At 37.6% G+C, this 25,605-nt stretch overlaps 1 protein-coding gene across 1 annotated transcript; it reads right to left on the bottom strand.

Moving 5' to 3' along the window:
- Positions 1-3,270: 3,270 nt before the first annotated feature.
- On the bottom strand, positions 3,271-24,749 carry TENT4B (terminal nucleotidyltransferase 4B). The gene is made up of 11 exons (XM_018084947.1): positions 24,626-24,749; positions 19,444-19,490; positions 16,558-16,678; positions 15,432-15,539; positions 12,184-12,312; positions 10,658-10,871; positions 9,955-10,081; positions 9,750-9,853; positions 7,899-8,086; positions 7,151-7,315; positions 3,271-5,896 (listed from the first exon to the last, which is right to left on the bottom strand). The coding sequence occupies exons 1-11, from the start codon at positions 24,713-24,715 to the stop codon at positions 5,717-5,719; spliced, it is 1,473 nt and encodes a 490-aa protein (XP_017940436.1). The 5' UTR covers positions 24,716-24,749; the 3' UTR covers positions 3,271-5,716.
- Positions 24,750-25,605: the final 856 nt, after the last annotated feature.

Here is a 25,605-nt window from a genome sequence, read left to right as displayed (position 1 = left end):
GGTTAAATCAACACAGCCCTATGTATTGAAACCAACTGCAAAAGTTGGATTCCTTCCTTTTCATGTTAATGCTTCAGCTCCCAGATTCCCAGCATCTGTATTTGCCTGTACTCTCCAAAAAGTTTGTTCTGTTTTTGACAGACCACCACGTGACTTTGTTCTGAAGAATTTAGAAGCACTCACACGTATTTGCATAAAGCACTTTGTGTAGGAGAGCAGGTCTGGGGCAGCGTGTGGTCTCTGCCGGTGCTGCAGAGGAGCCAAAGCTGCCTGTGGGCACAGCCAGAGATGCCAGGACAGCTTCTGGCACTGGCTGCTCCTTCTTGGAGCCAGTACCACTCTCATCCCCTTGGCTCTTCACCCCACTGATATTGTGTAAAGTTTTTGGGGGTTTTTTTTGGCAACAAAATCCAGTTTTCTCAGCTATCCCCTTAGAGTAATGGGATTCTGTGGGATTTAGGCAGTAGCTCACCAATACCACATAAGTTACCACTACCTGAAAGTGTTATTGTCTGCATACAAACAATGCTACAAACCAGGAGCATTCAAACTGCCTTTTACAGCTGGAGTACATGGCTTAGACACTGCACAGAAGCGATGCACAGGATGGCACACACTGCAACACAGACACACTTGAAGGTTTCAGCAATTAGAAGGCTTTTTGATGTTATCTTGATGCATACAAATTGATATCATAACATTGATTTAGTAAAACACATTTTGGGATGAAGAAGATCTTATATAAATAATTACATTATTTTATAAGTTATTCCTCTCATACACTGTGAAAAATTTTGAAAAGGAAAAGGAAACATGCATAGAAGGAAGACAATATGAAAGATTTCTACCTGCTGTTGAGTTAGCCATTGATTTTTCTAACTGAGAATAGTCTTTTCATAGTTACTTATTACCAGGCAACCACAAAGGAGTTTGATTCAAGATCCACTACAGTGAAGAGGGGAAAAAATCCCAACCCAGCCTTGGTTTTGTTAGTTTGTTTTTTTAAGATGGAAGCTTTAAGTTCAAACAGATATTTTTGTGTTACATTGCCAGGCAGCATAACCAAGCAATTTGTTTATGTGAACCAGGTTTATTTACAGATTTCACTGTCACCAAATCTAGTAGAGTAAATGAACTTTAAACCTGGGAAAATGCAGCTGAGAGCAGAGATTACTTTCTCCAATAATTATTCAGAAGCATTTGATTGCTTAAGGATCTTTAAGCTCAAGAGTCAAACATTGCTTCATACAGAAGCAAAAGTTGTTTTATATACCCGTAGAAGAACGTTTTATTTATTTTAAACAAGGAAAACACTCACCAGGTCTGCCCTCATGGTTCCTCAGAATCCTCCACCACCACACAAAAGCATTCTTTACAAGCCAGTTCTTGCATGGAGTCAACTGCTTTTTTTCTTGCTGGTATTTTGCACTGTGGGAAACTACCACTTCATTATACAGAAAGATTTTAAAAAAAAAAATCAACCTAGCATCCCAACATTAGGTTGTTGAATAATTTGCACAGAAACAAGCTTCAAATACAGATGTAAGAGGGCTAAGAGGACATATTCCTCTTCCAGCCTGCTCAGTCAATGGGGTTTATGGTTTTTCTTTAAAAAGCTGCTGTAGCTGCAAGAAATACTCTTCTTAAAGCACTAACAATCTCAATCCCCTTCGTGCTTCACTGAGACCTGTTGCACAGGATCTGATAAATGCTATATTCAGCACCAAATCTCTGGGCCAGGAGATTACTCAAGTAATATGTACATAAATATGTACCTATTTAGGGGCTGTAACATAAAATAAATTCAGTTATTCCGGCTACTGTTAAAGTGCAAATAGTGATTAATCAGCTGATTCCTAGAACTTTTTAGAAAATAAAGTTGGATCCGCACAGTTTTAAGATCTCTCATGAGTTTTAACATCCATCAAGATGTCAAGTGGCTGGCTGTATTTATTTACACTGCATTTTTGAGGTAAGACTATTTTCTAATCAGTTGCTCATGTTATATTTAGGATACATTCATGATGATTCCAGATATAAAATAGAAAAGGTCCGTTTTGAAAATACCTCAAAAAAGTTGCCACCAGCCACTGGACCACTAATTATTTTCTACAGATTAAGTTCTAGCAAAAGAAGTTTACTATATTTAAAACCCTGAGCTGTAAATTCTGAGGAAACAGAATCATGCCATGTCTCTCAAATAGGAAGATTTACTTACAGTTCAGCTTCTTTTCTGCCACAAGGTAGAAGACTGACGAAAAAACCCTAACAAATACACAGCTTTTAACTATAAACACCATTTGAACCATCTTATTTTTAAATTTAAAAATCCTTAGAAAATCAATTTAATGCCAAACAGAAAGATACATAAACATTTCAGCTCATTTATGTATTTCCAGTGGTCTTTGGTAGACTACCAGTGGCAAGACTACAAGAACTTCCAGTATGTGTCTTCCTATCTGAGCTCTGCAAGGAAGGATGGTAACCACAGTTTACAACACACTTCAGTAACATCAGCTGTGCTTCAGGAGCTGCTAAACATGGATTTTAGCTGAAAGTAAATCAAATTAACTCTTGCATGGTTCTACACCACCCTCTCAGCGTGGCAGCTCTGAACAGCTCCTGTCCTGCAGCTCGAGCACTACCCCGAGGCCAAGTTCGGAAAATAAAAAAAAAGGATCCTTCCACAAGCTTCCTATGTATTGTGAGGGGGAAAGTTGGAGAAAAATCATACATTAAGAACCCTCTTCATGCATGTACATTCTTGCATTTATTCTCAGGCTTACAGACTCTGCTCCAGCTCTCCTGGAAGGAAAAAGAGCAGACCACGGCCACTTGAACAAAGTCAGCTTCCAAACTCCAGGCAGAGGGGCCCAGCACTGAGCCGAGGAAGGACCCAGATCCTACAAAAAATGTTACACAGCTCCTCGAGTAGCTGTTTCCACAGTGCTGTGAAGGGGAAAACAGGGTGTCAAGAATGGTGATAAACTGCAGTAGTTAGATTAAACATTTATTTTTCGTATATTCACAAAATCTTCACAAAAGTATTGAAACTCAAAAAGGAATTAGACTTGAGTCAAATACAGAGATGAAATGTACAAGACAAATGAGCAGGCAAACTAAAAGGTCTTGAAAGTATTTTACTTCAGATTGAAAAATGAACAGTTCAACTGTTCCGTTTAAATAAAGATTTGCAAGATATACAGTATTTTATGAATACAATGCTGGTCATTTGAGGCAATGTAAAATACCTCAATTATTCCTTCATGCTTTTTTTTTTCTTTTTTTTTCTTTTTTTTTTTTTTCTTTTAGAAAGATACTGTTTACCAAAAAGAAACTTGAGCAGTCCAGGAAAAGCTATTTTCCATTAAATTTATGAAAACCATAAATTGAGGCAAACCTAAGATTCCCAATGGAATCAAGATTATCTTCCCGCTACCACCACCTTAAAATTATCACATGCTTATTGGAACACTAATATCTGCACCCTAAGAGTACATTTGCTTTCAACAATGAGGGTGATTCTTTTAAAAACACTTCAGTGTGGTAAATGCGATACAGATCTTTGCAAGTATTAAGTTTTGGAACAGTTTTGCTAATAGCAGCTAACAATACTGGATTAATATAATTTATAAATAATTGTTCCCTAAGCGGTGAACATAAGTCTACACATTCACAATAATCTAAAACAAAATAAATACTTGACTATGCATAATGTGGTACAACTTTTACTAGCTTCTATGAACAAAAGCCGAACATCTTCTTGATAAAATTATCTGATCAAATTAAAATATGAATCTAAAAATTAAAAAAAATTGTCAAATTAACATCACTTAAGCTTAGTGTTGGAGTAAATGTTATGACTTTCTGTATTTTTGGAATATATATATTTTCCTTTTTGAAGTAAAACACTTTAACACATTGAAAATGTTTATTAATTTAAGTGATAACACCAGTTCTGGTCTTATTTTACTTTAAAAATCATTGCACTCATAAGTGCCCATTAAAGGTCAGGTTGGTCTGTAGTATACTGTAAATGTATATGAAAAGAGTTTCTCAAAGCTAACAGTACTTTTTATAAAAGCATCATCTCAGAACCGCTGCATTAAATACAGCCACGTACGCCAAGTACAGACTTTCCTCTTTAACAAAATATGTGAAAGTAAATGCCACTTAACTCTCCACCACCCAAGTGTCCCAACTCCTGTTCCAAGCTATGCCTGTGAGTGCAATTACGATTTCATTCGCAGTCATGGCATCAAAGGTACTGCAACCGAGACTTGTAATGCGACTGAACCACACAAATGTGGAGTTTAAATGAAATGCTGACTAGGTCAATGAAGAAATATGATGAGATATGAAAGGTTTGGGTCTTTAAGGCAATACAAAGTATATTTCATTATTTGAAACGGTTGTTTTGTTTTTTTTTAATAATTAAGTGTAAATATAAAAATGCCTAAGAGGGGAGTGAGAAAAAAATACTTTAATTGTAAAATTTACTTAAAGCTTCAACAGTTATCATCTCCTACAGGAGTTAGCAAAAATATAAAAGACAAAAAAACCCAGACCTGGAAGGGGGAGGAAAGGCACAAACAAGGAGGCATGGGATTAAAGCAGCCCAGGAATGCAAACATCTGTAACAAACTGAGTGTCGTTTTGTGTTTTTTAAAACCAAAAAGAAAAAGAAGAAAACAATCACCACCACCAATCAAACGAAAAAACCCCGAGTGGTCCTAGGTTGTTTCTTTAAAAAAAAGAAGAAAGGGTGGAGGAGAGACCACTATGGGGAGGAAGAGAAGGATGCAACTATAAAACCCCATTGCCTGAAATGATGGCACTCTAGAAAACAAGGTGAAGGTTACTTCTCCGAGATGACAAGCTCAGTGTCTACACAAAGTACATGTACACTTTATACAAATGAAAATCTTCATTTGCCACCATGAACCTTTCTGTCAGAGGAACAGCTTTTGCAGATCAAATGTTCTATTAGATCTTTCAAATGCCAAGAAAAGAAATTCTGAGCAATATAACTAGTAATGTCTCTTTATATGGATGTTAAGATGACAATTCAGATTATTTTCCAAACTAATCCTGAGAAAAATTTATGTTTACAATTTAAACAGTAATGTTATGTAAAAAGTATTAACAAATCCACTATTACAAATGTCAGTTTTCCTATATGGTCATCTATATATACACAATAAAATGGTAAGTATATGCAAAAATAATTAAAAAATCATGCACAAATTACTTTCACCTTTAAAGGCTGGGTTTCCCTCAAAATACAATTTTTTGCCTTTTTTTTCCTATTTTTTTGTGTTTTATTTGTTTGTTACCACCCCCTAGACACACTGAGTACTACCTCTACAGGTCAGCATGAGCTGATGGGAATTACATTTATTTTACATTCAAGCTTTTATATCCTAAATGACCCTGTTGTAGCATATGACTTATCAAATGAGCAGCCTTTTTCCTCTTAAAAAAATTTTTTTTTCCTTTTTTTCTCCATTTTTTTCCTTTTTTTTTTTTTTTTCTTGTTTTTTTTCTGCAGTGATCAATCTTCATGTTCCGTTCCGTGGCGAGCTGGGAAAAAAAATGCAGTTGCTAATCTATGTCTGAACAGTCTGAAGCTCCAGAAGAGATCCAAGGAGTCACTATCAAACTATCCTGTAGCATGAGATCATTGCACACAGAAGAACAGTCATAAAGTAGGCAACTATCTACAAAGGTCTGACAGGGCTGCATCTCTCTTGTGTTTCCTCTTTTTGCCGTGGAAAAACTGATGGTGTGATTTGCTGCCTTGATGTTGTTTGTTTGTGACTGAGGTACCGTGGCTTGAGTTTGTTGGACCTTGGAAGCCTTTGTTGGAAGAGCGAAATAACCGTGCAGATCCATGCTGTAACAGAAAGAAAACATGGTAAATCCATGATAAAGGGGAAAAAAGCGTGGCAATCACACATCCCTGCTTCTGGGTAATGAGGATGTTCACTTATGAAAACCTTGCACTTGAAAAGCTTGCTAGGGCAGGAGGAGCCTGGCCATTGCTGAGACAGCAGCACAGCACTGCCCATCTTCCACTTTGGTGACTGATAACAAAATGTTCATCTCTAGAGCCAAAACTATGCAGGTCCAGAGAAAAGAGCAGAGCACTTGGAATTTTGGAAAGGATAGAACCGTTCTACTGTTTTACAGAAAAGTAAATCCATAATCCAAGACAGCAGAGGAAGGTTGCTCAAATCTCATCCAGGATTAATTTTACACCACATCTTTTTAGAGATACAGGGTGTCTCAGATTGTGCACATTCACATTCCAGCCCACAATTAGTTCTGCCTAATAACACAAACACACACTAATGGCATAGGCAAGGCCCAGTCTGTGAACTGTCTCATTAGAAGCTAGAGAGAGATCATTAGCAAGGAGAAGGCATGTCTTTAGAATTATTTTCAGGAATAATATTCCAGAAGATTTCAGACTATTTTCAAACATAAAAGTCCTACACTGTGTCCAAGAATAAAATTTAAATGGAAGATATCCAAAGTATATTGTATTTAGAGAGGTATATAATATTTCCAGAATACTGAGTTGCCATGGAAGCATTCTTAACATGAGAAATCCCCTTAATGCACAAGCTCTGGTAGGTGTCATCATAAAGATATTTATCTATAGGGGGAAATGAGAGGGGATTTCATGTGTCAGCAAAGAATCTTAACCTCCCTTAACGGAAGGCAGCTCAACAAGTATCAACAGCTAACAGAGCAGCCAGAGTTTTAAACATATATTTTAGCTAACTGTCTTTCACTGAGGGTAAGTTCTCAAATTCTCTAGTCAAAACTGGACTGACATGCTTTTTGCAAAGAGGAAATGGGTGCAACACAGCTCTATACTTCTGGCAAATCTAGATGTCCCTAAATAAAGTCAGTCCAATTTCACCTGCTCTAGGGCTGGGAAAGCCACAGATGGAAATTCATCTGTGCAAACTAAAGAAAGAACCAGGTGATTTTAGATAAAAATCAGTGCTGAAAACCTTTTAGTGGGGTAAAGGGGAGGTGAAAAACACAGCATTTCCTTTCCAGAACAAGCTACCCTTCCGTGGGGGAGATGTGTAATATTCAAATAATCTAGACAGATGTTTTCAAACATTCCACAAACCTGAGATTTGTTCGTGTTGCTGGATGTATTGGCTGTTTGGCTATTTTGTGTTTTCCCACTCGACTGGGAGGATTCCAGTGACACTTCTTGTGACCCCACTCTGTTTGTGGTAGACTGACGACAACTCAATTGTTTAGAGGTTTTGCAAGGTGTTCCATCAGAATCCTTCAGGAAAATGTAAAGTATTAGTGAGTTTTTCTTAATAGTAAGTTTTTCTGCAAGTGACTTTTCCTTTAAAAATAAAGCTAACAGTGGACAAAACTTAAAATATGTTTAATAGATATCAAAATTCTTTCAATCCAGAATTTTTACTGAGTAAAACAGATTTAAAAAATTATTGATGTGTGATTCTGATTTTGAGATTTGCCTTTTATTTTATTTTTTAAATAGAATTCCGAAACAGATTTTTTTAAAGCTTTTTGCTTTTATTGTTTTTTAAAGCATGTGGCTTGGAATTACCAGTCTTTTTTTTGTTGTTTTTGAAATACCATTTTCCCAGAGAAAAGAGAGCTATGGAACTTAATATCTACTACATTTACTCTCTACATGTATTGTGTCAAAAACACACTGCAACTTATATGTGTAGAAATTGCATAAGAGTTAACATCTTATGCAAGTTAGGATTCTGGATGAAATAACTAACTAGGACTCCAAGCTTCTAAAATGTATTCTGTGGCAATCCAAATCAGGGGGGGAAAAACTGAAAAGAAATGAAAAAAAAAAAAGTCAGAAAACCTCCAGTACTTACTACATCACTAGAGCTGGACAGTGTAGATGATGATGATGATAAAGGACCTGATGAAGAATTTGAAGAATGTTTACTAAGTGTTTCTGAAGTTTTATTTCTAGGTTTTCCCAGTGCTTCATTCTCTTCAGCAAGGTTATTGTTGCATTTGTCTAGCTGCTGAGTATCTACTATCAAGGTTACTCCATTACCTAGCAAAAACAAAACAGAAGCATCACCACACATTAACTGCTAAAGTATGTTGCCTTGGGTTTTTATAACATACCCACTAAGATACATAAAGGCTGTTCCATCCTGCAGGACATGCCCACCAAACACAGGCAGACACAGTGAGGGTGTCCATGAGCACACTCTGCAGGCAGCACCTCGCAGAGGGCGTGGTGGCTTCCCTACAACATCAGTAATGCACACTATGAAAACCTGGGCACTGCCCACGGTTCAAGATGGGAATTAGAGCAATAACACACAGAAGAAGGCAGTAACAAAGTTCAGATGGGCTGCTTTAGATTGTTTCCTGCCATGCTTCAACAGTATTTAAATACATAGGTTTAAATTCTGTTCCTATATGCCCAATACTCAGGAACTCCCATTTTTCTTCTGTTGGAGCTGATAGGATCAGAAGAACTCTAAATAAGTCTCATTGCTTTGTATGAATTCCTACACTGAAGGTAAAACATACAGAACTCTCACATCTCACTAACTTCTGCCTTAAATAAAAAAAAAAGAATTGGAATTTAAATGCAAACTAAATCTACAAGACAACCACCGTAACTGTCACCATTACCTGCCTGACATGGGGTTATTTTTATTTTATTAATTGCTGTTTTATCTCACATAAGACACTTAGGAGTTCCCTCTGATTTACATAACATACATTTGTTGCCCCACTAGCTGTATTTGCATGGAGGTAGCTAATAGGGAGCTAAGGATTCCTTGCAGGATTGACCAGCAGTTCTCTGCCATTCCTGGGGGCACAGCAGGGCCACAAGGGCCTGACAGAACACAAATGGCCCAGAGCACATTTAACTGACAGGTACAGTGACAGAAATCACTAACACGGGTTTTAAAAACAAATAAACAAAATCCCAACATTGGGGAAAGACTGGGTAGTTGCATCATGTACTCTGATTAATCCCTAACAAGAGAAGACTTGTAGTAGGCAACACTCTAAAATTAATTGGAGACTATTAAAATTAACTTTAGTTTGAAAACTTCCAGACAGCAGATACACCTACACCAAAAGTGGCAACTAACTGCTGAAGTCAGAAGATGGGCAATGGATTAAAGATGATTTTAAAAGACATTGTGACCAAGTTGTCTGCATAGGCTTTGTGTTTCCATTTGTTAAAAACAAAAATAATGATTGATATTTCAGGATTTTCCTGTTTAAAAGACTTATTCCACTTATATGGTCAGTCTTGGATTAAATATTAATTCTGTACACATATGTTACACTTTAAAATGAAAAATAAAAGAACAGAAGGTTATTATTTAGATTTAAACTAGCATTCCCAGTAATTCTTTTTAAAACCTTGTCCACATTTAAAGGACAAGAAGTGTGAGAGTGACAACATGGTAATTTAAATTGGAAGCTTTTCCAAAGTCTCCTTTTGGAAGGCAGCACTCTGTACAGAGCTCTCTATTGACCAAATCTATCGCAGTAAAGACGAGGCCATTTTACTCTTGTACAAATCTAACTTTTCTGGATGAAATGATGAGAATACTGAACAAAAAAAGGAAATTCCTACTAAGATGTGCACATTGCCTTATGTGAGGCAAAAGCAACAATAAAATCTGTATGATCAAAATGTGCAGGAAATTTCCCAATCTCAGCCCAGCTGAGTCAAAACTTACCATTACACGAAGACTCTGTCCTGCTCTGCATTCCCCACTGCTTGGATATCCAGTCTCTGTATGTGGCCACCTCTTGTGTTACTCTAATTATTCTCCCTAATATACTGCAAAACAGGAAAAATACAAAACCATCAGCACAATTAATTTTTAAGACACACAAAAATATAAGCAATTAATGTCTGAGATTTAGACATGGAGAATTTACCTTTCTGTTTCGTTGTTAGGATAATATTTAGCTATTGGGGAAACTGCATGGCTCAGAACAACATAGGCATAATCAAAAGCCTGTTTCACTTGCATGGCACCGTAGGAACTCCTCCCAACATCATTACCTTAAAATAAGAACATAAATAAATAACATTGAAACTGTGTTTATCGCCTTTCAGACAGGAGACAGCAGCATTTTTTTAAAATTGCCTTGAAGTCCCAACTAACTGCAATTACCTGTTGTAGAACAGGATTACTGAAGCATAAATATTTGAAAGAGCTTAGAAGATCTATAGATATTTACATGCACAAAAGTCCAAAACAGCAATTCTCTGGGTAAAAGTGCAATACATGAAGGAAAAAAAAAATTAATAAATTACAACAAATAATTAAAATCCTGTACTGCATATATTATATGTATAAAAGTAATGTCCTGGGTGACATTTTTCTAGATCAGAAATGTGTTAACACTCTTCTTGAAACTGCCCCTGACTCGCCGCTTCAGCAGCCACCTGTATTCCGAGTTTGTCTCGTGTTCCTACACATGAACAAGATGTTTCTGTTTGGTTCTTGGTGGTCATTCCATCTATCTACAGATATACAGCTGTATATCTAATTCTTTGATTTAACTCCCCCAGATTAAGGACTCCCCCAACCTTTCTTTCGTACTCCATGTGTTAAGTCTTGCTTTGTGAGGGTACCTGGCTGTAAGGGATCCTCGATATACAGCATTGATGGTCTGTAGCCATCCAGCATGCTCTTCTGCACTTCATCCTTGGCAACGTAAGAGCCACCATCCTTTATTCGGATTCCAGTCTTCAGATAATTGAAGTGACGTCCATACAATTCAAAAAACTCTATTAAAAGAACACCATAGTTGGCATTGGGCATACAGGCATCTTCCCTGGGATGCAGCTATTAAGAAGAGAGAAAAAAAAAATCATTTTCTTAAGACTTCAGGTTTCAAGTGCCTTTATGTGTCTTCTCTTTTTCACAGCAAACATGTCTAAATGCAGTAATAAAAAATAATAAAACATAATATATAAAGCTAATATGTCTAAATATAGTATTTTCTCTTGATAAAGCAGTTTTGCATCTTTAAATCAAGATGCTATAAAAACTTTTATAAACTAATTACCTCTTAAAAAAAAAAGGCTGTCAAGCATTAACATTTTTGTATTTGAACTTTCAGTCCAGTAAAAGTGAACTTCCAGCACTAATGGCAGAGTTCTTGTGAAAAAGCAAAGATATGTGCACCTCACAAACCTGGGTCTGCAATACAAATACAGGCTTCTCATGTGCACAGCTATACCCATGGTTCCCTCTGCTGTTGAAGTATGCAGCCTGAGAAACTATGAACAAAACCAGCTCCTAGTTTTAACATAATAGAAAATATAATTTCTTTTCTTTTCCTTCTTGCAGGAGCAAATGGAAGTACTATTAGTCAATAAAACCCCAGAAAAACTGGGGTTGGGAGATTTCAGTTTCTCTTAAAAAGATATGTCTGTTGCCTTAATTTCATTTGTGCTCAGCAGGCAACTGCAACAGCATTAGGCAAACGCTGAGCTCCAGTTCCAGGCTCAGGTTTAAAAGTAACTACAATCTGGAAAAGTACAGACTTACACTTACAGAGCCATAGTTATACAGTTACATTTAGTTCAGGAAGAAGAATGAGGCTGATAGAGCCAGAAATCACTACTTCGTATTTCTACAGTATTTTCTTCCCCCAGGCACAACAATATAGATTTAGCTCATGCATTTTGCCCTATTAGATTCAAGAGAAAGTTGTAAAACACATTTAGAAACCTAGACAAACAACCACAATTCCATTGCATTCATTAAAGCACGTACAGGGCACATGACCTGGAAATCAAGTGTTACAAAGGACAGCTGCAGGCTACACCAACCTTATGGAGCTTTTTCCAAATAAGTTACACAACATTCAATTTGGTTTAGGATGAATGTCAAGATCATAGGTATCAATATTGTATGTCAGTATCGTGTATCAGTGCCTGGCACTGATACACCAACAGATGTTCTAAACATCTTTCAGACCAAAAGTAAGAAAGAACAGCAGATAGGTGGGATGTATCTATTGTTAAATGAAAAGGAGGTGCAAAACCACAAACATGATAGTTTAAATGATTCAATTTAAGGGTTGATCAAATTTCTTCTGCAGGTGTTGTCCTTATGCCCCAGTGGCAGCCCCAGATTCCATGGAGCTTACCTGAAGGAAACTCACAGCCATTAAAAAAAGACTATAAGAACCGATTCCACCTGTAAATACTTCATTGAGGTCCCTCTGCAACAGGAACTGTTTCAATACTAACACTAGAAATGGTAATACAGGATATTTCTGAAAGAGAAAAACAAAGATGTTATGACACTGTGGTGCATGAATACAATGGATGCTAAGAGAGCATATTGAAACTATCTGTTATATTCAGCCTTACAGCCATGTACAATTCTAAGCTATTATTTTTAGTAACAGGGGAGACGCCAAGTGCTCTGCCTGTGATCAATACAGTTATTTACCTCTTCAACTCTGGTGGCAGATATTAACAACAGAAAAAAGATCATAAAGTAAGAATGATTTGGTTTGAATACATAAATACACTTGCTTTTCTCCTACAAATGAAAAGGATTGTAAAGGAAGAACTATGGAGATATCCACATCTGTAACAGAATCTTCCTGCTATGACTGTGGTGATAGACCAAAATGGGCTGAGATTTCTGTCCTGCAAGTACTTCAGATGCCTGGAGTTACAAAAAGCCCTTCAAAATTACTTAACTCAGATAACATTTTCAAAGGAGCCAAATACTTACCTTTGGATACCCGGTCCTTGGATAGGTTTATCCACATGGATTCCCTTAGAGGTGTGCATACTCTGCACATGCAGAGAACATGGACCCTTTGGACAGCAGTGGAGGCTATGCCTGCACTCTGTACACCCCCTCACAGGGGAGAGGCAAAAGAGGCTCAATAATATCACTTTTATGAACACAGAGCCAAAAAGTTCCTTAGTGTCAGAAATGAAATGTGGATCATGATGTCTGTGATTGCAGAAGATTACAGGGAAAGAAGAATTTTGCTAAGAACTTCTCTGCATGAGTCTTATGGTGAGTGTTGGGAGCCTTATTTAACTGAAGATCCCCAAATCCTTTTTTTGAACTATTAAGAACTTACAAGCTGAAGTGTTGAATAAGAGTGTGTACCAAAATTCAAAGACAGGATTGTTCTCAGGAAACTGAATACTCAAAGATAAATAGGCATTTTGAAGGCAAATACTGAATATGACACCTCAGTTAGACTCTGAAAGTCATGTGGGACAAAATAAGACCCATGAGAATGCCCTGCACATGTTTTATGGAGAGTGCCTCAAGAACACCAGTGAAATCCCGTGGCAAGTACACGTCAGGATTTCTCCAAGTTAAACAAAGGACCCCCCACAGCAGCCATGTGCCACCTCCCCGCCACACCAGGCTCAGCTCAAGGCCAGTTCTGGGGTGGCACAGCTGCTCAGCCTTGGCTCAGGCTGCTGTGAAAACAGTTGTGTGGGAAAGCACCGTGTGGGAAGCCTTGTTGGGAGTCCCTCCACTTTGCTGGAGAGCTGCCTCCCATCTCAGTGGTTCCCCATGCTGTCTGCCTGAGCCGCTGCTCCGCACTGGTGCTGATCCTGACCCTAAATCCTGACCCTACCCATGGACTAGGCATCCTCAGCCTCGACATCCTCACTGGGGAGTTGTCTCTCAGGCACTGGCCAGGCTGTGAGCTTACCCCAAGTACTGTCACCAAACCTGCTCAGCAATTTGGGCTCTGTCCCACACCTGCCCAGCTGCCACAGACAGCTCCCACTCATTCCCTAAGGCACAGCCCCCTCTCGTCATGCCCTGACCCAAGGCCAAAGGGTTACAAATAACCCAGGCAACAGGAACACACTAATGCCTTTTTCTTTTTTCAAACACATAAAATGCCTTCAGGCTCTCATGAGAAGACTATCTCCTACTTTCAAATTCAGAAGCAAATAGGCAATTTTGGGAAAGTATGCAGGGCTTTATGGACATGGTTGAAAATAAAACTTGTATGTGGAGTGTAACAGAAATACAGTCCCTGCCTTGTGGCAGAAAACCAAACACGGACAGCCTGTCCCCCACGAGGCAACGTGACAGCGTAAAAACTGAAGTCAGCTACCAAATTTCAGGTACCTCTGCTACAACAGAGATTCTGGGCACCTTCTTTCCCCAACAAGGAGCTACACAATACAACTTCTGTTCATCAGACTGAGGCTGAGAGACGAAAGGTCTCTGAACCCACCCCACCCTCTGACTCTGAGCGTGGGTGCAAGAGGCCTCACCAGCAGGGGCTCAAGCAGAAGATTCATAGACACGCAGAGGTGAGACTATGCAGAGAGGAAGGCAGATGATTCTACTAAATTTAAGGACAGAGATTTTTCTCCTGTGTCCTTCTACAGGTTAAAGAAACAGACATTGCACAAGCAAACTGAGCTACTTTCATACTTGCTACTAAATGCACATAAAGGAATTGAAGACTATCAAGTTGAATGCCATATGTTCCAACTCGTCAGCAATTAAAAATCTCCCCAAATTTAGAAGACTCAATGACATTATTAAAGCAGATGTATGTGATTTCTAACCTTTATGACTGAAAATAAAGTGCTTGCTTTATTCAGATTTATGGAGTTTTCTGAAGTATTACTTATCTAGCTTCCAAAATATTTTTGATTCTCCTGCTGTCCAGTAGTTTGGTTAAAGTAAAAAAATAGTCAGTAATAGAACAGTAATACCTAAGCACTTCAGTGAGACAACTGCACTTCAACTTCCCTAAACAGAATATGAAAATCCAAGAAAAATTATCTACTGCTTTTATGAAATATTTACTGTGAGTGCCCAATGCACTGTATAGGGGAAGGGAAGAAAAGGAAAATAGTGTAATGATACTTCAAAACTTTAAATACAAAAGCACATTAATCCTAACAAAATGATCCTATATATTAAACAAAAATAACTGTAATGTACCTATTATACATGTACTACTGAATCTCTGAACACTAATTTAACTTATTCTATACATTAGCATTGTATGCCGAAACAATATTCAGTCCAGAACAAGATGATTCTTACTTCCTCAGAAATGTGTGGTTATTACTAATTTTAAGTTCAATGAACTTAAGAGCAGAACATTAAAAGAGCAGAACATTTAAGACAGAGATTTTTGCATTTTCCTTAATCATTGTACCATTAAGGCCACTCCATACTTTCTTTGTATATTTTAATATCATCATGCCTTTTAAGGCAATATGCCTAAAACTGCAGAACATCCCTCAGTAGTATCAGACAACAAAAAATAACAGAGTGAAAGTGTATCTCTAGTAAGGGTGCTGTCACAGTAAAACAAGAAATAAAGTTAAGTTATCAAATAGTCAACTCTGTAGTTCTATTATAGTGTTGCCTAACCTTGATAAAATCTTTGATGAGCTGGGCTGCTTTAACTCCGTTCTGTACATTAAAGCTTATATCAACTTTTACTTCAGTGAAGGAATCTGTCAGTTTAATAATAGGTACCTGCAAAAAAAAAGACAGGTTAAGTCAATACAGAGTTCCAAGACACATTTGGTTTCATTTATTCTTAAATGCACCAGTAAAACTGAAATGGTTTATGAATTTGTAGAGAGGAAGTAGGCAGAGAAATCATTACTCCTGTTTATGAACTCACTCTCCTTGCCAATCTGTTTCCTTAAACTTTACTTTTCTAACTCATGAACACTATTTTCAATTTATTGTTCTGTTGAACAGAACACTTCACCTTCCATAATAAATTTTTGATTCGTTTGGGTCAGCAGCTGGTGCAGCAGCTCAGCTCTGGTGGGAACCACAGACACCAGGGGGAGACAAACTCTGAAGAAACACAGAGAAATGGTACCAGAGACTCCAGAACTGACACAACTCGTGTCACACTCCCTCACCAAAACTGATTCAAACAATAAGCACAGAATACTGAGAGCATTCTGATGTATTGCCACCTGAGTGGTTGCCAAATTACCTTTCTCTACTAATAATAGCTATGAATTAGACACCTGGTAAAACCCCAACACTCTTACATACTCTCAAAATTAGCAAAAGGTAGGAAATTATAACAATTAATCCTATTCTGTGCATGACATACCATTACCTCTTTATGCAAGACTGTACATACTATTTTTATGTGAAAATTTATTTTGCCTGCTTACTTGCAAAAAGAAAAAATAAATAATTTACTTATGTAAAAACTCAGTCAGAAATTCATAACATTTAATCACATAAATTCACAACAATGACTAGTCTAATCTCTCTTAAAAGCAAGTCTATGTTGTGCATATGGGATACCAGATGATTTCCCCAACAGAAGAAATACTTGTTATTGCACTATCAATTATTTTTTCTGTAGTAAAAACCTTACTTAAAAAAGTTATATTGGTTCTATTTCAAATTTAAATTAAAAAACATAGTTTCTTCTTATAAAAATTCATTCTCTTCCCAAAGATCTATCTTTGATTTGAAATTTAGCTTCTAACAAGGAAATACCCTCTTCCCCCAAACTTACAGTTGCTTTATCTAAAACCTTTACTGAGTTTTCATCTGCTACATTGTGCTTTCTAAGAGCTTCTTCCAGGGTCCAAAGCGGTAATGCCTCCCATTTTCCAAACACAACTAAATCAATATCACTGAAATGGGAAAAAAAAAATTATTCAAATTAAAAGACCAATACAGTTAAAATATAAACAATTGACATCTATACATCCCTAGAATAAAGCTGACAGAATGTAGCTTAACCCAATAATTAATTCATAATTTTCTGAGGAAATGGGTGGGGATGAACTTTTACACTTGGGGAAATACAGAATATTACAGGTTACCAAGGGGAGGGGACAGATACACACACAAATCAATTGGGCTGAAAAGCCTAGGATTAGTCTCCTCAGGCCACGCTGTGAGTAGAGAGGGATCAACTTCTCCAAAGTAATTCAGAGCAAGAAATGAACTTGTGAATCACCATCCCTGGGCTGTATTAACCAGTAATGCCAATTTAACAATCTGTCACTGAAAGGGCAAGTCCTGTTCCCCATCCTCTACTCCAAGATGCACAGCCCTGTCTCCTTTGCTCTACGTCTGATGGTTGTCTAAGCCACAGCAAATCAGTTCAATCTATCAATGGGTCAGGCAGAAACCTTCTTCATCCCCTCTTAATGAGCCCCCAAAACATTCTGAGGTAATTTCCTGCCTCTTTGCATCTCAGAGTTGTTTTTCTGGATGATCAGAGCACCAATGGGCACATGGCAAGCAGCTGTCCTGTAGTGCCAAGAACAGGGAGCAGGGAAAGGAAAACGTGGTGACTTTGACTTCGGGAAGCAACAAGTTGTTAAATAAAAACAAACCACCTAATTAATTTCACTCATTAACTCAGCTCCTCAAAGAGGTGTCTCCATCCCACTACACTTCCTCCCTATGCACACACATTCATTTGACTACACCCTAATTCAGTCCCTGAACCCAAACTCAAAAGGTGGTTGGTATCCCAGTCAAAGCCCATGAGGGCTACTGTGAGATCCTGAGCTTTTTCCTCTTTGCTCCCCTATTTCTTTTATTTCCCTGCTTGGTTTGGAACACAAAGGAGGTGAGCATGTAAACCTATGGTTATGCCAGCAGGACACTTCAGTGATACAGAAAACTGCATTACAGAAAACATAAAAATATTCAGGAATGCTTCCTCCCCCCCAGAGATTCTACAGGTCTGCTGATTCACAAACAACACTGCTTTAACCATCTCAAAGAAACTACATTGGCAAGCTCTTGCCAACAAGCAGTGCCGGCAGCAGTTCAGCCACAGACCATCTGTCTGACAAGGACAGCTTTCAGAAAACTATGTTCAAAACTAGCTTGGAGAGCAGGAAATGCTGCTGGACATTTCTCTTCTAATCTAAATTAGTGTTAAACCCACTGCTGGACAGTTAATAACAGGAGGCCTTTTTCTGATGCACACCAAAACAGAAAAAGCAGCTCTGTTGCCACCCTGAGTATAGATACTGCCTGCAAAAGAACACAGATCCAGCAGCTAAACAACTGCATGCACAAACCTTCAACATGAGCTTAAGTAAATGGATATAAGGCAAATTCTTGCACAGAGAAACAGGATTAAAAAACCACTGTAGGTCTTCCTGAATCCCAGAGCCTGAAATCTAAACTAACTATACAGTTACTGACAGGTCGGGAAAACCCAGGGAGAAGAGAAGTTTTGATAGAAGGCAACAGTGAATTAATGACCAACACAAATGCAGGTTATTTTGAAAGTCTGGCAAGCACCGCCACAGGAATGTGTTTTTGTGGGTTTATGTACTGTTTGAAGTATCTGCATTTGTTCTTCCCAAGCAACCTCAGCTGAAACAAACACTGAAGCAAGGCAGTATATGAAATTAAACAGACAAAAGTGAAGCATTTTTGTTACATGAGTTTCAAAACAATCAAGCGCAGTAAAAAACCCATCAGATAAGTGGATAGGAGTATCTCTCTTGCATTACCAGCATCAAATCAAATTTAATTAAGCCTATGTAAAATCAATGAACAAAAAAGGCCAAGAATGAGGGCAAATGTGAAAACAGTGAGTATTTGTACACCTAACTTCTGGCTTTTCAAACAGACACTGAGCAATTCAACTTCCCTGCAACTCCTGAGACCAAAGCAGGTGCTAAACCATCTCTCAGGTCCTTTCTTTAACAAAAAGAGATGAAATGACAACCAGGGTATCCATCGCCTGCAGTCAGTATTAGATGTCCTCACATTCCTGAAGTAGGAACTCGTTCAAGTATTATCCTCAAAATTACGCTATTTAAATGTGTTTGTACCCTGCAGCCATTTAAGCCTTTCATTTCTATTTCTCTTTAATTGTTAAAAATACTTACTATTTCTACACAGAAGATACTATTGTCCCTGAGTAGTGATTTTTCTTTATGAAAATTAGTAACACATTTGGAAAAGGTAGGTGTTGACTATCGTACAGATTTCACAAAAGAAGACTGAAAGGAAAAAGCCAATTCTGCATGTAATCTTTTCTCTTCAGTGCTAACACTAACAAGGTAATGTTAAAGGTTTCAACGTAGCTATCTGTGGAGATAAAATTTAGCTTTTCTTTTAAAGCCAATCTGTTCTTTTGTTATTAATGAAGCCAAATCACAACATAAGCCTTTTCTGACCACGTGGTAATTCAGATCCTTTTCCTGATACATGCAAAATCTAAATAGTTGTGTTATAGTTAATATTATTTACTGTATTCCTTTACACTTCGCAGAAAACTAATATCTTAACACTTTCTTAATGTAACAAGTATCAACACATGTAACACAGACACAAGGAGAGCAGATAAATCACCCCAGGGGTACAGTTTCAACAAGTCATCTTTTCTCTTGTACAGAATTTACACTGAAAAATTACTAACCTTGTAGGCAAATATAAACCAGTTTTAAAACTTCCAAATATCTGCACCTGAAACACAATAAAAGGATATATATGAAAACAAATTTTCAGGTTTCAGAAGACAAACAAGTTCTATGAAGCTGCTTGTAAAGGCTGGCTATTGCTACCCTCCATTGGTAGGTTTTGGTATTGCTGACAGGCACTTAGAACACTCCCGTTAAAGTATTCATATCTTCAGTGTATCACAAACGGCTGATCTCCATTGTTATTACCCATGAAACCCTAATAACTTTGACTTTTCTATTAAAAAAACTCCTTTATAATGTAAAAAATTGTCCTCATGACTGAATTTGGCAAAAACCCAGAACCCACAAGATTTCAAAACACTTAAGGATGACAGAACATTTTAAAAAAACAGCAACAGTTCAATTCGGTTTTTGCTTTCATATCTCAAAGGATACCCTTCTGTTTTTAAGTATTTTCTAAGTTTAAGTCTGATATATTTCCATTGAAAAAAAATTAATTATATCACAAGCCTTTTTTTTTCTGAGTTACAAAGCAAGTAGCATAACTCTGTTTATTTCTGCTTAAGCAACAAACAGTTTTGTAAAGCTTCACGTCCCAAAGAATTACTTTATTATGCTGGATTTTTACTATCACTGGAGGTGTAAATCATCAGGTTTTCACTGTAAGCTGTCCAAAAGCTCACTCTCATTACTTAGTCAAGCCTTGCAGGAGGTCGGACTCATGCGCTGAGTCTCAAAGAGGGGGCTGCTGAGACTTCAAAGTAAAAATATCTACACATTTGGACTAATTTTCAACCAGACAGTCTTCTGATGTGTTTCCTGGAGCCACCTTATACAGACTTGAGTATTCTGCCTTAATGAGTCTCATACACTAGCTTGATTGCCACCTATTTGGATGTCAAGTGACCCACTTTTTATGTTTTTCCCCTTCAGGATAAGAAAAAGAGGGAGACAGGAAGAGATGATGTTTTGCAAGCGTCTTAATACTTCAGTAGACTAAGAAGTAGTTGAGTGCTTCTTCTGTTTTTTTTAATCACTTCATTCTTTTTACCCCCTCATCCCACTCCCAATAAAAAGTACATACACAATTCAATTTTGAAAGTTCATAGCTTCTCAAACCAGCAAAGACTGCAAGAGATGCCACAGAACGAGCATCAATATTGTACTAGATCTTAACAAAAGCATAAGGGCATCACAAAGCTAAGACTAATAATAATTATCACTATTTTTAATCCAGAATAATAATAAAAGCACCCCCTATGAAACAGGGTTCAGTCAAACCAGGATTTATTTGGCCACCAAAAACATCAGAAAATTGCTTTTGCACAATAAAATGACCACTGGTGGGTTCAGAAAAAACTAAATGTGCTTTCACATTATCAAACAAAACAGTGTGTTCAGCTGAACAGCAAAGAGAGCCTTTACTGAATAAACAACCCTGAAAGTATTCATAAACTTACTGATACAACATATATGACCTTTACTGAAAGGAATGAGACAACATCTGCTCTTGTACAATAATTCAGAGTATGAGAAACACTGAACAATTCTAAAAGAAACCCACACCCACACTTCAACCTCTCTCTCTCACAAAATCTGTAAAGATAAAAGAGGAAGAATGGGGAAATCAGAACACAGATTATAAAGGATTTTGATTTATTATCAATTTGGAATTTAAACTGTTGAAGCTCTGTAGCCATGCAGGCATTTAAGGTATCCCAAATACAGGACTCTATTATGGCTTGAGATGTGAGCATTAGTTTTTGTGGTGTGCCAACACTGCTGATCATATTTTTATTCTACATGGACAGAGATATGGATGTGCACTCATAAGGTAACTTCACACTTCACAGTACTGCAATGACTCCTCCATGTTATTGTTACTATTTCTCCCACATTTCTGCGAACTTGTTCATATTAAATTCCAAAGTTCCCAAGGAGCTTTAATTACAGTATGTGCCCAAAGTGCTCACTATGCACAACAGAACTCAGAAACCCACAAAAGTTTGGTAAATCCTTGTTACCAAAATACCTCTGTCAAAACACCATAGCCAATTTAATTTCCCTTCCTTCTACGTCATTAAGTAGAATTTCTGAGGTTTGTTGAACTAAACAGAGTTCATCTTCCTGCTTTCATTCCATCATAGTATTTTCATAACTGAAGTGCATGAAGTATGTAACATTACCTCTTTTCAGATCTATGAGGTCACACAGACATGAAGCTGAGGACACTCTAGCAAATATATCCTAAATTCCACTGTGTAAGTATTTATTTGTTCAACAGTCAAATTTGCATATTCAACTGGTCAAAAATCTTTGTCTTAAAATGTTTTCATTTAATGTTTTGGGATGTTTGGTTTCAGTGTAATTAAAGCGTTTCTTATGGTCAGAGCCTTGCTGATGCCAAGAACAGTTCTCACTTACTAGGAATGTTTCCTTCTAAGCACATTCCCTTGAGTAAGAGAGCAAATGACACAATTGCTAACTTCTATAAATAAAGTTACAGTTTAGGGTACCTAGTTTTACCCCCCTCCATCTGCTTTTTCAGCCTTTTCCTAAGTGGAACAGGAGAGGGGAAAAAAAAAAAGTACGTGCTCAGGTACATTCCACATGTTCTCTGTGGAAGCCTGATTTCCCTTTTCTTGGTATCTGATTTTTAAAGACTACGTCTTACCTATGTGTTTAGTGAGAAACTACAAACTAAATGGGTATGTTTAACTTACAAGTTTATTTTAGCTGGTTTGGCTGCATCTAGGACTCAAAATGAACAGCTTAAACATTAACTCATCACTTTACACTACAGCTAAGGCTGAGGACATTGAACCAGATAACACTCCACCTTCTCAGAGCATGTACTCAAAACCTGAATCTTAGAAGTAGCTAAACCAACAGAGATTACCAAAAGGTTAGTGATTAACCCAAAGGACTGAAAAATTACAACAAGAGACTGTCAAAGTTGAACACAGTTGAGTTCAGCAGTTCAGTTCCCAAGCTGATCTGATAAAGTAAGTGTTAGAAAAATAACAGCACAGTAACTTACAAATCATAACCCGGCAGTCTGTTGTCACTGTTCAGTTCCCTTCTAGCCTCCAGAAAATGGAAGGACACACAAAAGGAGAATTCCTCCTCAACATAACTGCAGACAAGTGCAGTTGGGCTTTGAAGAACAGTTACTGACTTGAGAAAACAGGAACTGGCACACTCTCACTCTCTAACATTTTCAAGCACAGCAGAGAAAGACAGTCCTGGCAGTTTTAACTGGCACTAAATGAAAAATGAACTTCAGTTTTCAACTACACAGTGTGTGCTTCCTCTCGGTCACATTACAGCTCAGCCCAGTGGTCAGCTGTGTCCTGTGGTAAGGCTTGTAAACTGTTTCCCCTTCTTAAATACATTGTGGCAACACAAATGTTTCAGTAGCTTAAAGAAAAACTATTTTCTCAAGGCCCCAAATACATATATATATATATAGGCACACACATATATATGTAAAAAATTATTTTTAATACAAAAGACTTAACTTTGACAGACCAAGCTTGTCCTACAAACGGAGTATCTCTGTAAGCACTAAGTCTTGGGCCTCATTCAAAGTGCAGGCGGTAACAAAGAGAGATCCCCTGGAATAAATCCACACACCCCACTGCACTAGTTAAGTCTGCGGCACACAGACTTGCCTAGGAAATAGGAAATCTTCTCTAGGCTGAAGCAGCCAGTGATTTTGGTGAAATCCCTTCCTACAAGGCACTAGAAGGGTGTATCACAGCATGCAGTTTCATACCCACACTGTTTCCTAGACTATGGTCTGTCAGACTGGCAGCCCACTGCTCCTAGTCTTGATTAGGGTCTGCCTCACTGTTTCACTGGTTAAGGAGAGCTGTACAACACCTATGACACGTGCTAAAGTCTCTTACACAGTTTCCATGGAAAGCTTACTGATTGTGCTCAAAATTCCCAGATACAGGAAGTAATCCCTCCACCAATTCCCTCTAACTGTGCAAAGGCAGCTATCACTGAGCGGAGAGTGCTCCTTCCATATGATACCTTACTGACACATTGTAACAACAAACACCTTGACAATGGGAGTACATTTTACACACAAAACCACACACCACATACATAGGGCTTATACAGAATTCATATTCTGTCATATTCTGCCAATTTCTAGAAACACATTCCAAAAAAACAGGTTAAGAAGACTTGAAATGAACTGGGGATTTAAGTCACTCATGTCAAAATATTATCTTTTACTGTAGCAGGATCAAAGAGCATTCCTTATACTAGAGATTCTGCTGTCTGAATTTGGTTTGCTAGTCTGGCTCACAAGCCCTTATTTTCAGCTACTGTTATCTACAAATAGATGAACACAGCTACAAATCTGCATTCTGGAAATGAACACTGTATTAGTTAGAGGAATACAATTAAACTAGATTCAATTATGCCAGAAATCCAACTGTGTCCCCATAAAATCATATTGACTTGTAAAAGCAACTTCTCTGTCTTCTCTTTAATCCAACCTTAGCGAAAAATGCTTAGCTCTGCACAGGAGAAACACTTGTTTCAAATGAGCAAGTACTACCAGAACCCATCTTCAGTGGGAAGAGGTGTTACAGATTGTAAGCTCAGTACACAGATCCACAGATTTGTTTCTTCCTACACAGAAACTCCTGGCTTTTTTAAATTTGTAAGATATGCAAATTTAATTTAACTGTCCATTAAATATACCATGGTCTATGTAATGGGGCATTTCTGGTATTCCACTTTAACAGATTTATTTAAGACTGCAGGCAGGGTCTTTGGACTAGAAGCCCTGCTACTAGTGAAGACAGGAGTTTCAGAAGATTTTTTTTTAAAATAAAATGCATGCATGCATGCCTGATATGTTCCCATTAATCTTAGTAAATAAATATTCATGAGACAGAATGCTGCCACACCTTATGCCCTTTTTGTGACTACAGCAGGACTAACTTGTCTTTGGTCCTAAGTGTGATAGAAAATGTTAACCTGTATTATTCTAGAAAGAAAGATCAGCGCTCTCATTTGACCAGAAGTCTTTTTGTGGTTTGTGGTTTTCTTAACATGGAAAAATAAACTGTATTTTCAGTATTCAATATTTCATGAAGTAAACAGGCACAAAACGTTGCTTTTATAAATTAACAAATAAAACAGTGTCCTACTCACATCTGCATTAGGCCAGAGCTCTTTGATAACGTTTTCTATTCTGGTCACCACTTCCATCCGCATTCTTTCTTCTTCAGGTCTGGGAGACATATACTTATAAAAGTCAATGATTTCCTCATGAAGACTAAGAAAGAAAAGAAAAAAAAGAACAAAAAGTCAGGAAAAAACCCACAGGCGAATGAAATACCAACTACTCTAATCAAATATGCTTTTTAAGCTCCTAGTACCCAATTTCCTCAAGGGGCAGTTTTAGAGCAGCATGCAATTAAAAAAAAAAAATCCACATTCACAACACTTCTTAGTGTTTCGTTTCACGTTAGCTTCTCATACCAACAGGTCAATACTGCACTTCATTTGCTAAAAGCGTGGAAGCAAATCTAAATCCAAGTGCCTCCAATTCACATTGAAAGTCACACTCTATTTTAATGCCAGTGTAACACAGAAATGGTTCAGTCCTCAACTGCGACTGCAGCTGTAAGCTCTGAGTACACACTTCACAGAAATTTAAACAGGAGGTTTTTAGCCAACACTTCCTAGTCAGCCCCTTGGCACCAGCCAGGGAGTTTCAGGCAGCAGTCTGTATTCAGCACCACACTTGCAAAAGTTGTCAGTAATTGTGCCAGTACCAGAGCTAGAAAAACTGCTTCTTTATCTGCTCGCAGAACTCACATAAACTAAAAATGCACTCTCCCTCCATAACCCCAGAAAATAAGTAGTACACATGCAGCAGTGGTGGCTCAGAAGAATAAGTGACTGACAGACAGTTAACACATATATAGTTTACTCTATTACATGTGCTTCTCACAGTCAGTAAGTTATGTTTAGCTTGCCTATGATGAGAACTAAAATAAAAATGTCTTCATACAGTGCTACAAATTTCTGTGCTCCTGTAGTACCATAAACACATCATCATCTTGACAAATAACGTAATTCCAGTCACAGGGTAACTACATTAATTTCATTTGTTTCTTGCAATGACC

This window comes from Manacus vitellinus, unplaced genomic scaffold, assembly GCF_001715985.3.
Source record: "Manacus vitellinus isolate BGI_N305 unplaced genomic scaffold, ASM171598v3 scaffold_10_pilon, whole genome shotgun sequence".
Taxonomy (NCBI): domain Eukaryota; kingdom Metazoa; phylum Chordata; class Aves; order Passeriformes; family Pipridae; genus Manacus; species Manacus vitellinus.
This window is presented reverse-complemented; position numbering and strand designations above follow the sequence as displayed.